General features: G+C 38.6%; 1 protein-coding gene across 1 annotated transcript in view; it reads left to right on the plus strand.

Moving 5' to 3' along the window:
* EGF (epidermal growth factor) overlaps positions 1 to 15,058 on the plus strand; it is a 107,184-nt gene that overhangs the window by 14,154 nt on the left and 77,972 nt on the right. The window contains 4 exon segments of the mRNA XM_036920873.2: positions 7,809 to 8,008; positions 10,058 to 10,239; positions 10,619 to 10,846; positions 11,577 to 11,779. Of these exon segments, the coding sequence (XP_036776768.2) occupies positions 7,809 to 8,008; positions 10,058 to 10,239; positions 10,619 to 10,846; positions 11,577 to 11,779 (813 nt within the window).

The following is a 15,058-nucleotide window of genomic DNA, read 5'->3' on the forward strand; positions in this document are numbered from 1 at the left end:
CTATGGGACTCAGGCACCTATGGGGCAGGACCCCATTGGACTCAGGACCCTATGGGACTCAGGCCCCTATGGGGCAAGACCCTATGGGTCTCACAACCCTATGGTACTAAGACCCTATGGGACTCAGGACTCCATGAGACTCAGGATCATATGGGACTGAGGACCCTATGGGGCAGGAATCTATGGGACTCAGGACCTTGGTGTCTTCCTTTACAGAATTTACCACATACCTGCCACCTCCCACAACTGATTACTGAAAGCCAACCAGCGTAAGAGTAGTTCTTCCTACCAAAACTTTTTAGTAATATTAAATTGGTTTAGGTAAAGCCTCTTTATAGATGGAGTTCTTTATGTTGAAAGCACCTAGAAAGCAGAATGCAATTTCCTTTTATATAAATTATGCCAATGAATTAATTCAAATCAGTTAAATAAATATTTGTTCCGCACAATCATGTGTTGGGACTGAGTGGTGATACCACTGATCCAGATGCCCAGACTACCCTGATGGGACAGTAGGGCTCCCTCTCAGGGGTTGGGGCAGGGTGGCCTGCAGCTTACCTGACAACTGATGCATTGCGTTAGTAGGATTTATCAAAAGCAAACTCTCATAAAATCCAACAAGTGGCTTAATACTGTCCTGCAAAGGAATTAAAAGCTCCAGCAATGCTATGAGTGGAAGTCCAAGAAAATTATGAGGAAGGATAGTACTGATCCTTCTCTTATTCTTAGAATGAGCTCTTCCTTGGCTGCAGGAGAGGTAAAAACAATGTAAATCTCTTCAGATTTGACAGAAAATAAGAAAAGGAGAAATTAACAAGATGACAGCCTGAAAAATGGATTTATGCTTTTTATTGTTAGGGGTGAACCATGTAACAAGTATAAAATCAGCCTCAAAATGTTAGCTAATGGTAGCCATCAGGACAAGAAAGATATTTAAAATGGGTATCCAGAATGTGAAAACAACTTTCTATGATCTTACAGTTGTCTTCCAAGTTACAATATTAAAAAGCACATTTACTAAGCTTAATGATAAAAACTTAGAAACTTCTCTTGAGGATTCTGACATTATAGCAAAATGGGAAAGCCTCATATTATTAGTGAAATAAGTGTTCCTTCTGCTTCCTGTTGTGGTAAAACATAGCTAAAATAATACATGGAAAAGCCACATGACAGCAGATTAAATATATTGAAAACTTCACAGAAAGCATTACTGACATTTTGAAGACATAAGTATCAGAAAAATTACACAGTTGATTGAAAGTAAAGGTGTTTTTAATATAGCTCAGCTTATGGTATTTCCTAGACACTAATGGTCAGCATTTACTGAGAACTCATTATATATGAGGAAAAAATCTAAACATTTGGCATGAATTAATTTATTTAGTCTTCGTAATAATTCTATGAGGCAAGTACTAGTATTATCTCCATTTTAAAGATTAAGAAACTGATGCACAGAGAGGTTAAGTAATTAGCTAAAAGTCTCACAGCTAATAAGTAGGGGAGCCAGAAAAGAGTCAACATGGGTATTCTGTCTTCAGTGCTAGTGATTTAACCACTCTTCGATGTGCCTCTGTTTCAACAATGAAATACACAGAGAACTGAGATACTTTTTCTTTAGCCCAAAAAGGAAAAATGCACCAGAGGAGAAATTTTCTCAGTAGTCAAGGACTTTTTTATATATTTACAAGTGTCTTATGAAAAAAAAATAGTGTAAGTGTATCCATTGGTGTTGAAGCCACTACATTTACAGGAACATCAACAAAAAGGATTTTTCGGTGAGATCATAGTGGGCCCTGTGCTATAGTTCAGTCTTCCGGGGAAGTAGTGCAACAAGGAAGTTGAATCTGGAGTTGCACAAAGTGCTATGAGAGATCAATGACATCGTTACTCCTATAAAAATAAGTCTAGATTCTTTGTAGCACTTTTTATTGGATGGGGAATAACTATAAAAATAATGCCTCTAACAAGGTATCTTGAAGCAAAGTACTTAAGAGAACAATCAAATATTACATTTTTCTCTTTTAAAAAAGGACAGATGTTTCAAATTTTTTACCTTTCCTGTGATGACAAATACATGTCACTAGCATGCTACTCAAAAAATAACTAAAACAACAGAACTTTATCCCTCCAAGTTAAAGGCAACACTTATTTCAACAGCAAGTGAGGAAGTGAGTGCTGACTAAGAAATCTGTGTATGAAGAAAGTAATTTGAAAACAGATGTTGGAAATGGTTTCATTGTTACGTGATTAGGTTGCCTAACAATGTCAGTATAGTATAAACCTTTTAAAAAAAGCATAGGAGAAACCTTTGTACCATGGTGTTAAGTAAAGAACTCTTTGAAATGACACCAAAAGCATGATCTGCAGAAGAAAAAATTGATGAATTTGTACATCTCATGAAAATGAAAAATCGTGCTCTGCCCAAGGCAATGTCAAGAGGTCAAGAAGACAAGCTGCAGGCTGGAAGAAGGCATTTGCAAATCACATAACTGACAAAGGATTTGTATCCTAAAATACATTTTTTAAAAACCTTTCAAGTGCAATGATAAGAAAACAAATAATCTAGTTAAAAATGGGTAAAGGATTTAAACAGTTACTTGGCCAAATAGGTTATAGGGTTGGCAAGTAAGTCCATGAAAAGATGTTCAACATCATTAAGTGTTATAGGCTGAATGTGGCCCCCAAATATGTTTGCTTCTTAAACATGTGTCAACCTGTGAGTGATACCTTACATGGCAAAAGGGACTTTGCAAATGTGATCTTGAGGTGGTTGTCTTGTAATATCTAGATGGATCCTAAATGTAATCACATGGGTCCTTTTAAGAGGGGGAGGCAAGGACATCCAAGGGGGAAGGCGATGGAAGCAGAGAGATTTAAAAAACGCTACATTTTTGGCTTTGAAGCTGCAGAGAAGGGTCATGAGTCAAGGAATGCAAGGAATATACATCATACATGGGATACAGTGTATTATAGAATTAGATATAAAATTATCCAGGTGATGTATTTATAGGAATCCATTTAAAGGGACCACTTTCTAATCAGTTCCTGGAACATGGATGCAGAGAAACTGGCCTTAGGGTGAAATGCCTTGAGCAGTGTTTTCTGCAGTGGGTTCCCTGACACAGTTGAACCTGAAGATGCTAAGCAGTAAGTGTTCCTGGTGAATTCAGGGATAAGAAGAACGTCATGGTGTTTAAAAGCTAGAATCTGTAATCAGAAAGACATGGCTTTGAATCCCCACTCCATTATTTATTGGCCATGTGGCTATGGCAAGTTAAGTGCTATAAACTTCAGTTTCTTCTTCTGTAAGATGAAGATCCTGAGAACCCCTACCTTCTTGTGTTATCCAATTAGATGCAATAATGTGTTCAACCTGCTACCCCAGAGGTGACACAGATGTTGGCTATTATCACTCTGATGATACCCACCACCCATCTTCTTGGAGAATCAAAATGTGTAATAGTGCGTTAAAGACTGAGAAATCCTGTTGAGAACAGCAATGTAGAACCTGCTAGTCTCAGGCACTGTCCTAAGGACCTGGGAGTAGGCCTCTTAAGCTTGATAATGAGAATGCGGTGGAGGGTCAGGTTGGGGCTGTTTTCTGCTCTAGATGACAGATTTCTACTACTACCTAGAAATTAGGGTAGCAATCTTCACTCACATTTTTCAGGAAGCAAATTTGAGCCCCAGAGCTTGCCTTAGAGAATTAAGATTGAAATTCACATCTCCTGTCTCCCCTTTCCGGATGTACTGTTTATGAGCCACCTGGCTCTTCTCTCTCACCTACCTTGAAATTTGACTCTAATGAATAAACTTAGAAGAAAATTATGATTGCCCAAAAAGTAAATGTATGCCCTTTTAAGTACCATAATTGAAAAAAGAGAAGGGGACAGTCTTTTAGAGTGAAATAAAACTGTCTGCATTTGGTGAAACCCATGATATCAGGTCAGTGTCTTGCGAGGTAGTAATAAATGCCTCCTATCAGGGGCTTACGGTAGAGCAGTGTGAACAAGTTTCAGGCTTTCTTGCATGGGGCCCATCAGTTGAAATCTACATTCTCGTTTTTCGTGGTGTCATTGGATCCCAGAGATCCTGAGCTCCCTTTTCACTGTCTTTGTCCTGTGAGCCTTCAGTGTGTCTCCAGGTTTAGAGTAGGAATCCTGTGGTGGTGAGAGCAGGCGGTGGTACTGGCCTGAAAGAAATCTAGGATTTCTTGTTAAACTGGTTGCCAGTATCATTTATGTGCCAGCCAGTCCCACAAGTCTTGACCCCCAAGGCTCCTAGAAGACAGTTTCTCTTCTTACTTACCTGGGGTACTTTCACTCCCACACCGAGCAGAAGTATTCTGTTTCCATCCCCCACTTCAACCAAAACCTGCTTTTCACAATTGACCTCTGAGCCAGGGAGGCCCAGGTTCTTGGTGGTCACTAATAAAAATCTTCAGTGCTCCAAACATTTTGGACTCCTTTCTAATTCCTAAAGATCCCTTACTAATCCCCAGATGGAGAAGTCAGAGGTTCCAGCTGATTTGCTGTGACCTGTTTGCTGTCTTTGGGTTTGTATTCCTTAGAAATGATGTTTGATTTTCTGTGTGCTTCTCTCTTACTGAACTGCATCCAAAACAAACATCATAGATTTTGACATGGGAAAGTTTAGCTGTTCAAACATGCACACCCTGCTGACATTCACATGTACAGATCGTACCACACACCAATGTTTATCGAGTCTTTGACAGGTATAAAAAAACACTAGCCTTTTTTCATTTCTAGTGGTAGCAGAGAATAAAGACTATTTCACCAAGCCTAATTTTCATAATCTTTCATTTTCTTTTAACTCATATTACATTTCATGCCTACAGATACTCAGCCAAGGCCCTGGTTTGCATGCAAGAATGCTGACAGTGTAGGAAAATGAACAGCGTTTTGAGGAAAGTGGAATTAACATCAGTTACATAGGTAAAATGAAGATTGTTAACATCTTGATACATGACAGCATGTCCATCCTAAGGCAGGAAAGAGCCCAGGACTGGGAGGGCAGTGTCTGGGCTCTGATTCCAACTCCACCACCAACTAGTGGTGAAATATTGGGGAACATAATTGAATTCCTCACCTAAACTAGGACTAGGCTTCCGAATTTACCAGATGTTAAGAATCACCTGGAGTATCCATTCAAGAAACAGATTCCCAGCCCTCAGCCCAGACCTACAGAACTGGAATCTCAGGGGAAGGGATCTGCAACACACACACACACACACACACACACACACACACTCAGTGTGATTCTTTTGAACAATTTTGGAAAACACTGAATTAGGTAATGTCTAGGGCTTCCAGTTCTGAGAGGCTATGATAAACTCCAGAAGCTATAAGATTCACCAGTGAATGGAAAAATCCAAAGATAGAATTTATTAGCTAGTTCATACTCAGTATTTTTATGAATATTCTATATTGACTTTTTGAAAAGTTACTGAAATTAATGCTATGGTTTGTGTTTTATGGGTCTAAATATTCTTTAGATTTCTTTTTCTGCTTTGACTTACCGACTGTAATGTCTGGTCTATGAGGCTCATGGTGTTATAATGAGGATAAATGAGATCAGAATGCAAATGTTTGTTGTTCTCATTATTATAAATAATACTGCTATTAGTAAAATATCTACCATAAGATAGACTCTGCTTTATGAATTTGATGGATCTGCTAGTGTCTTTGGCTTTGTTCCTATTAGTCAAAACCCAGACAAATAAACAAAACACAACTATTTCTTCATTAATTAATTTATTTGAAAATTTTGAGTACCTATTACATACCAAGCATTACACTATGTTCTATCTAAAATGCCTAAGAGTGCCTTCCCTTTCTCCTTTTTTTAACTTGGGAACTTCCCATTTAGTAATACTCTTAAATGAACACATGTTTTATCAGCCTCATCAATGTATCAATGCATCAGAAAAATAATATGTGCTGGGCACATTTATGCAGTGTAGAGAGAATGCATGAAACACAGTTCAAAGAGAGAACTCCCAGCAATAAATATACAGGCCCACAGTAATCTGAGGCCCACAAATTAGTAGCTATTGGTATAGGGTGCCTTTTCCTGTTCCTTCCTTTTCTCTATGATACATTACTTTAGGAGAGATTTCAATATTCTCATCCATGGGTTCAAATCCAAACAGTGGCACAAACCTACATAGTAAGACTTCGGTTGTAGGAACAAGCAATGGTGAGTCATATTTATGTAGGGCTCCACAATTAGTGAAATACATTGACACCTATAATTTTGTTGTTTCCCCAGTAATCCTCTGGTACTGGCAGGGACGATCCCAGGAGATGTCCAGAGAAGCGAGTGGAGCCAGGACTGGAACCCAGGCCTCCTGGCTATCAGTCATATGCCTTTTCCATTTCTTCTATGATTACTCTTATACTACAACTGTAGGGGAAATGGAGAATGGGCTCTTCCGCACATCTATGCAGGGGATCTTCTGTGTGGAAAAGATATGGGAAGAGTGATTTAAGATAATTCTTAGATATTTTGCTGGCACCTATTTCAAACTCTCATGATCCTACACTCTTTCCTTCCTCTTGTATCTCTACTCCAATATATCTTCTAAAGTGGAGTTAATGTTTTCTGACTATATAGCACATAATCCCTGAGTAAGAGGATGTTAACCCATCATCTTGTTTAATCCTTAGAACAGTAAGCACATTATTTTGTCACATTAAGGTATTAAAAGTCTAACATGAAAACAGAATGGAGTGAACCCAACAGGGAAGTGAGACGATATAAGAATTTGTCTCCAGTCCCCAACCCATTCCCTAACTGAGTTCCATAGTTATCTAAAGCAGAGTGGCAGGAGCCTGTCCACCCTCAGGAAGAAGAGACTAAGGACACTAACCTGGCTCTGGGATGAAACTATTCCCTGGCATTACCTCGGAGTAAAGACAAACTATGTACTTGTGCTGACGTTTCCAAAGACAGGTATCAAGCAGGTGCTGAGTACTTGGGAATCAGAATGGGTAGACGGCCATCACCTGGAACAGAACAAGACCTTAGGCATAGGGTCTGGGTACAGGGCAAGGCTCTGCAGGAATCAAGATATCCAGTGAGACCCACCAGCCAGATTTAGCAAATAATAATATAGGTACCTATTTAAATGTGAATTTTGAGTAAACAGCGAATAATTTCTTAGTGTGTGTCCAAATTAATATATGCACAATTAAAATGTAACTGGGCGTCCTGTATTTTATGTGACAATGCCAATAGGAACAAAATGTTTCAGAGCCTTCACAGGATGGCATTTCAATTTTTCCTTCTTCCCCTTAAGACCTCTAGTTTCCAGCACCTTCTTCCATATCATTACTCGGAAGGCTCTGTCAATAGGTAAGGCTAGAGCAGGGTGGAGGAGCCATTTACAAAATGGTATCTGTAATATTCTTTCCAACTTACATAATTAAAATTTGCATTCATACAGACCATTTCCCCAATAGAATACAGTAGCTTCATTTTTAAGATAAAAAAAAAAGGCATTTTATGGATAGGCATAGAAATGCTTTTCTTTCCAAATAGTTCTTTTTTCATAATCTGACAGTGTTGATTTCTTACAATCAATTTGTGGAGAAGATGATTTAGAAAATTAACTGTGAACATCCACCAGAACTCTTTATTCTCTATACAATAGTCTTTATTTAAGATATAAAACCAGGAATTAAAAATGAATTCTACTTGCATTCATTGTCATACAGAATTATTTTGTCTAAGTCAGATAAAATATCACTGGAAATATACAATTTGGTATCTTTCTTTCCACTCAGGTCCTGCACCCTTCTTAATTTTCTCCCATGGAAACAGTATCTTCAGAATTGACCTGGAAGGGACTAATCATGAGCAATTAGTGGCAAATGCTGGCATATCGGTGATCATGGATTTTCATTACAATAAGGAAAGACTCTATTGGGTAGATACAGAAAGACAGCTTCTGCAGAGAGTTTTTATGAATGGGACAAGGCAAGAGGTAATGTATCATTTCCCAAGGTATTTGAGGAATTTTTGTATAGGCTGACAAACATGACCTGGAGAATTCAGAATGTATAGATAAATGAAAATTACATTGCAATTCAAAAGTTTGCCTGACATGTGTAGGTATTGATTACTCTGCATCTGTAGCATGTTATTGACCAAGCCCATGACTGTGGCATTTGATATTCAGAAGCCCCCAAAAGGAGAAAGCGGGGATGTCAATGTAATTTTGAAAATTTGGAAATTTACTAAGTCAGATCACCATTTTCTGGTTCAAACAGATTATTTACGGGATTATTTTCTACTCAAGCGGTCCCCAGCTGGGCACAGTTTTGCCCCACAGAGGGCATTTGGCAATGTCAGGAGACATTCTTGGTTGTCACAGCTTTGCGGAGGAGGCAGATGGGCTGCTGGCATCTTGTGGGCAGAGGTCAGGGATGCTGTTAACCACCCTACAACAGGCAGGACAGACAGTCCCCACTAGCAGGAATCATCTGGCCCACAACATCAGTCATGCTGAGCTTGAGAAACCTGTTTTATCTGTCTAAAACCTCTGCCATGGGTTTTGGCACCTGATATTTATGAAGAAAAACATTTTCTTTTTATTCTCAAGATGTTTGCACTCTGGAAAATAAAATAGTGAAACGTGACAAATAGAAAGTATTTTGCTTCAAGTACATACAAAAGATCTTTAATCTTTCTTTTTAACTGGTAGAACCCTTAAATGAGTCCCAGGAGGAATGTTCTCTCTATTCCTGGGAGACGGATTACAAAGAGCACGTAAGCAAAAAAACTTAAGCATTTATTCCCAACACAATGTGCTCACTGTTTTTTCTTTTTTTTTTAAACCAAACTGGTTCTCCCTTCAATTATTCTTAAAAGCTTCATTTAGGTGCTAATCTGTTTTCTCACATCTCTAATACTTTCTAATCTCACTTTTAACAAGGATGGCTACTCATTATTCTCCAGGCATCTGTAGAATAAAAATCTTGAATCTCAAGAATCTGGAGGGTTTCCAGTCACAAAACAGAAAAAAATGTTAAAATAATTGTGAGGTTATGTCAGTCATTAAGAAAGGACTGGCCTGATGCCTAAAATCCACCACTGTATTCCATCTTTTGGGTTAAAACATTGTTTATAAAGGACAACTGTTAAAATGCAAACAGTTGACTTGGTGAGCTAATATGTTAATATATTAGCAATTGGTTACATGGATTGGTTACACTACTTGTATGAGATGTTCCCACAGGCTCATAAGATTGTTTGATCCCTGCCCAATCTGAGTTCAGAGACGTTATTTCAGTAGCTGGATATCAATGATGATGGGAATAGTTTCACCATGGAAACCTGCAACGATATGCTTAGGCACGTACCCCACTCCCATCCTCCACCCCCACCCAGAGGATTGTTTATCTGCACGCCCTGGGTTTAAGAGATAACAGAGGTTTTTATCATGAGAGAGCAGGAAACAATGCCCAAGAGAAACCCTTCTCTTTGGGCCATAGGGTCAATATGAAGGCATTAAGGACTTGTAGAAAGGGAAGGCCTCATGGAAGGGGTGGGCCAGGAGACAAGTGGGGCCCCTAATGAGAATTCACCAGCTCCAGGGCTCTGTGCACAAACTCCAATGGAATCTTGCCAAAATTTGGCAAAGTTAAGAATTGGGTTAAGGTGACAATCTGGAAAATTCCATTAACAAATGTAATGAATAAACTGTCTTTAAGATAGCATCAAGATTCCACAGTCACTATAGTTGAAAGTATTAGTATATTATGATTGATTGCCTAATTTCAGTAAGTATAGGATCATTTTCCATTTCAAAGCTATGCTATAAATACTGTGCCAGAAATATTTACATGGGAGGGTTAATTAACATAGCTGCATCAAAACAATGGCACGGTATCTGTGACTATTGTATCATTTAAATAATTTTTGGAATGCACAAAAAGGGAAGTACTTAAAAGAATAGATTTTTTACATAAAAATAACATTTTTGTTGTGAATGGGGCAATATTAATAACAATTTTGAAATTTGATTTTACAGAGAGTATGCACTATAGAGAAAAATGTTTCAGGAATGGCAGTAAATTGGATAAATGAGGAACTTATTTGGTCAAACCAACATGAGGGAATCATTACTGTAACAGATATGAAAGGAAACAATTCCCGTGTTCTCTTAAGTACCTTGAAATATCCTGCAAATGTAGCAGTTGATCCAGTAGAAAGGTAAATACTGCTGTTTTTGAACATTGAAATGTATTTCAAAATCTGACAAGAATTCGTAAAATCGTAACATTTGGAGCTCATTGACAAGGCCCTCTTTTACAGAACACAGATACCATTTCCCTTACCATGGTTGCCAGCAGTGGAATCAAGGCAGGCTTGTTCCCTCTTTAAACAGCACTCGACTGCTTTTATAAAAGTATCATTCTTCCATGGAATTTCTGTGACAAAGCAATAAATATTTCATGAATTAGATTTTCATTCAAAACAGTCCAACTCGTCCTGAGCAGACGCGTGCAGGGCCTGCTGAGACGCTGAGGCAGCTGGCGGTTTCCGTGACCTTACATTCGATCACGTGTCTATGTAATGTGCCTGCCGGCAGGTTTATATTTTGGTGTTCGGAGGAGGCCGGCAGCCTTCACAGAGCAGATCTCAGTGGTGTGGCCGCGAAGGTTCTGTTGGAGACGTCACAGAAAGTAACAGCCGTGTCACTGGATGTGTCTGAGAAACGGCTCTTTTGGATTCAGTACAACAGAGAGGGAAGCAAATCTCGTCTGTATTCCTGTGATTATGATGGCGGTTCTGTCCATTTCAGCCAACATCTTACACAGTAAGTTATGCTTGTGGTGTAACAGAAAACAGTTGGCATTTGATGTTTTTCTGATAAATTAATGTTACTTTTGTCAGCTAAACTGGTTGGTGGCTTAGCACAGATTTGGGAGCCCAGAGGCTTGAATCCAAGTCCCAGATTTACAATTTATTAGATAAGTGACCTTGGGCCGATCCATGACTTCTCTTTCTTTAGTTTCCTTTTAATGTGGGGATATTGAGAGTCCCTGTTTCTTGGGGTTATTGTGAAAATTAAGTAAAGAAACGCAGATAAAAGTAGTTAACAGAGTATTAGGCATATAACAAGTTTTCACGTGTTAGTTGAAGTTTTTCTTTTTGGAATTATTAAGTCATATATATTTCATTTGATTTGCTATCTTGCCAATAACTGGCTCTCCATCTTATGGCAAGTGACAGAAATTAGTCAAGTATGAAGTGAACACTTATCCTGTTCCTACTTTCTTCCCTATTTTGTTTTCATCACTCTTACATGTTGATTAGCAAAAGAATGAGACAATGAATCTGCAGCTGGAAATTTTATCTTATTAATTCAGATTATGGCTACATAAATAAAATTTTGAACAGTATTTCTAAACCTAAATGAGAAACAACAGAAAAGGTAGGTGATAAAATTTAGACAATACTTTGAAATTAAGTAAAACTTTAATAAGCCCAGAAAGAAACGTTCTGCCACACTTTATAGGTTTTTTTTTTTGTCTGTTGTTTTGTAGGCACAATTTGTTTGCGATGTCCCTTTTTGGTGACCGTATCATCTATTCAGCGTGGAAAAAGAAGACGATTTGGATAGCTAACAAGCACACTGGGATGGATATGGTTAGAATGAACCTCAATGCATCATCTTTACCCCCTGGTGGAGTTAAAGTAGTGCATCCCCTTGTACAGCCCAAGGCAGAGGGCAGTGCTACAGTGTCTGGTGAGTCATCTTTGACCTTGAGAAGGGTCTGGCACTGAGTCCCCGCCCATCTGCTTGTTCAAGCCAGACACCTCTGGGTCATCCTTGATTTCTTCCACTGCCTTACCCTCAGTTTCTAATTTACTGCCAAATCCTTTCTAGTCTGCCTCCTAAATACATCTCAAATGTCCACTTTCCTCTCCTGCCACCACCATAGTCCAACAACCAGCACTTCTTGCCTGGCCTATTTTAAGTAAAATGAGTGGATTGACTGAATCTAGTCAGCAAATTTTTCTGTCTTCCCCTTTTGCCTTTAAATAGTTAATCTGATCCATGAACTACTCTGCTTACAATCCTTCAAAGGCTTTCCTCTTTATTTGGATTAAACTGCAACATTATCAGTATTGACTAACCTGTTGGATTCTATATCCTCAAGGAGGTAACTAATAGTGGCTCTCTCCTCCTCTCCTCCTGGGAATCTACTCTGCTTACAATCCTTCAAAGGCTTTCCTCTTTATTTGGATTAAACTGCGACATTATCAGTATTGACTAACCTGTTGGATTCTATATCCTCAAGGAGGTAACTAATAGTGGCTCTCTCCTCCTCTCCTCCTGGGAATCTAACATGTCTTCCCCTTGTTCCTCAAACATGCCAAGCTCCTTCACATTGGAAGGCTTTTGCAGTCACTCTTTTCTCTGCCTAGACCTCTCTAGTGTTGAGCTTCAATGCCATGTGTCAGATAGGCCTCCTCTGGTCAAACTAGGCAGCTATCCTCCTATTTTTCTCAGGACACCCTTCTGAACTCATCACAAGGTGTAACTACATAGTATTTTGCTTCCTTTTTGATTATAAATACCAAGCAGACAGGGGCCATGTCTGTTATTTATTTATGTAAACCATCCTATATTTAGTGGTTACTTATTTATAAAAAGACTTTTAGATAACATTAGTAAAATGAATGGATTGACTAAATCTAGTCACAGTCACAACTTTCTACTTTCAAATGTAGTCTTCTCTGAATTCTTTACGTATTTTTGTAGGAGGCTCCCCAATATGACTTATATACCACATAAATGGTATTATACCAATATTTGTTTCATGTGAAAGTTATCAAACAGCTTTTAAAATATATTTAATTTATCCCCAACTAGCCTTGTGAGGTTCTGAAGCTGAGATGAAATTGCTTATTTTCTCTTCTTTCCACCTGTTGGATGCTACCAGGGTTGGATAATAGTGCGGGAATGGTAGGGACTATGAGTCCCTGCCACAGTTGGTGTAGGAATGTGTTGGTTCCTGCCCAGGACATAGTTCCTGAAGAAAGCTATGGAGTCTAAACAGGAGGACAGGCATGAGATTGCTGAAGGGAGGCTAGAATCTAGGGGGAATTGAGATTTTTATTTCTATATCCTCAAGGAGGTAACTAATAGTGTGAATGCTTTTTATCTGATTTCTTTAAAAACCTAGATAAAAGCTTTAATTTAACCTGTGTAATGACTACTTCCAACACAAGTAATGAGGAACTGCCAAGAATAAAAGAAATTCCAAGAGAAGAAGTATTTATCCAGATATTATTTCTTAAAAATTAATTCACTTGAATTTACTAAGCAAGAGTTGTGGGAAATAATACAATTGTGGGTCACAGTGCAGCATTAAATAGCAACAACCTAGTGGCAACCCTATAAAATTGATGGTCATGATATTCCACATATGAAGGCAGTGAATCTGATATCCTGCCAGAGGCCTTCTATGGGAAATTTTGACTCAAGCTGTCTTCAAATACAGCTCATTATCCCAGTGGTGATGACTCACAATGAAATTAGCACCAACAACTACTATGAAAAGAAATTATTGAGTCTCATCCAAAGTACTTACAGATATGTCCATCATCACCTTCATCACCATCTTTTACATTTATATGTAACTTCAGAATTCCCAAAGTATTTTCATGGGCCTTTTTTATTGGTTTGTCACAGTACCATTGTGAGACAGACAGGTCAGCAATTATTGTACTCATTTCATAATTGAGAAATCTGAAGCCTAGAGAAATGGGCTGACTTTTCCAGGATTAGTTAATGCATAAGTTAATAATGGATTTTGAAAAAAATTCCTGGAATCAGTCTGCCAGTTTCTTTTTCTTTCTACCATAAACACTTTGCTCTTCAGAGACCTTTGCTGTTACACAGGCCCTTGGATGGGGAGTTCAAACAGGATGACCAAAAGCATGAATTTCAGAAGAAAATCTACAATGGTTCATTATGGAACAACTTTAAACAATTCAGCAAATAATATAATTTGGTAGGGAGGTCACTGGCAGCTGCAGAGCTCCAGGCAATCCTAGAATCTAGAAGGCAGCTGGCACTGAAGATATTGGCTCCACTTACTGACTGAAGGATATGCTTCACATCTGCTCCAAGTACAAAGGACTTTTGACTTCAAGAACACTCTTACATTGGCTGTCATTAGAAAGTTTACATTGTTTTAGTGCTTTGTAGAGAGGGGAGTCTTCACCTGGGATTTAGGGTCTGTGAATTTCTTGATTGTATATGTTAGGTGAAAACTGTGATTGTCCCCCGTGCCTGAGCTTTTTCACACTTTTGAAGACATACTTCCCTGGAGGCTGGTTAGTTCCGCCTGGATGACAGGCTCCCAACCGCAGCTACTCCTGGGAGGTGCACGGTAGTAATACTTTAGTTTGCAAGGCACTTAAATACTTCAGTGAGGAGATAACTGGGGAAAATCATGTAACCTGGTTGATATTGTTTCTGTTATAAAATGTAAGTACTTATACACACAAAAGTATTCATAGTTTCTTTGTATGAAATACCTAAACTATCATTCATCAAAGCAGGTTCTACAAAATGCTAGTTGTGTAAAATTTAATGGGGGCTCTTTGGGGGTAAAATATTTCAGAGTCAAGTGATTTAGACAGGCTGGCTTAAATGAAGTTAAACATTTTTTTTTCTCCAGTGATTTCTCAGAACCACTTATCTGGTTATGTGCATTGGTAATGGCTAAGGGCTGTACAACCTATGGCATTTTCCAACTTTATTTCTTACGTAGCAGCCCACTAGGTTGTCAGTGTATTTCTAGCTCAGACCTCTTTCTTGAGGTCTAGGTCAATTAAAAAAACAGAAAGACTGATGCGTAGTGAGAGCTCGGCTACAAAGATCCACCGTAGAGTTAAGCTACAGAGAAAAGTGATTCAAAACATTGAGGATTTATTCATAATATATGAAAGGGAGCATCCTGGTGCAGACCTTCAGTCCAACCAGGGTCAGGGTGGGGTGTACAATGACAAA

The sequence above is a fragment of the Manis pentadactyla genome, chromosome 5, assembly GCF_030020395.1.
Source record: "Manis pentadactyla isolate mManPen7 chromosome 5, mManPen7.hap1, whole genome shotgun sequence".
Lineage (NCBI taxonomy): Eukaryota > Metazoa > Chordata > Mammalia > Pholidota > Manidae > Manis > Manis pentadactyla.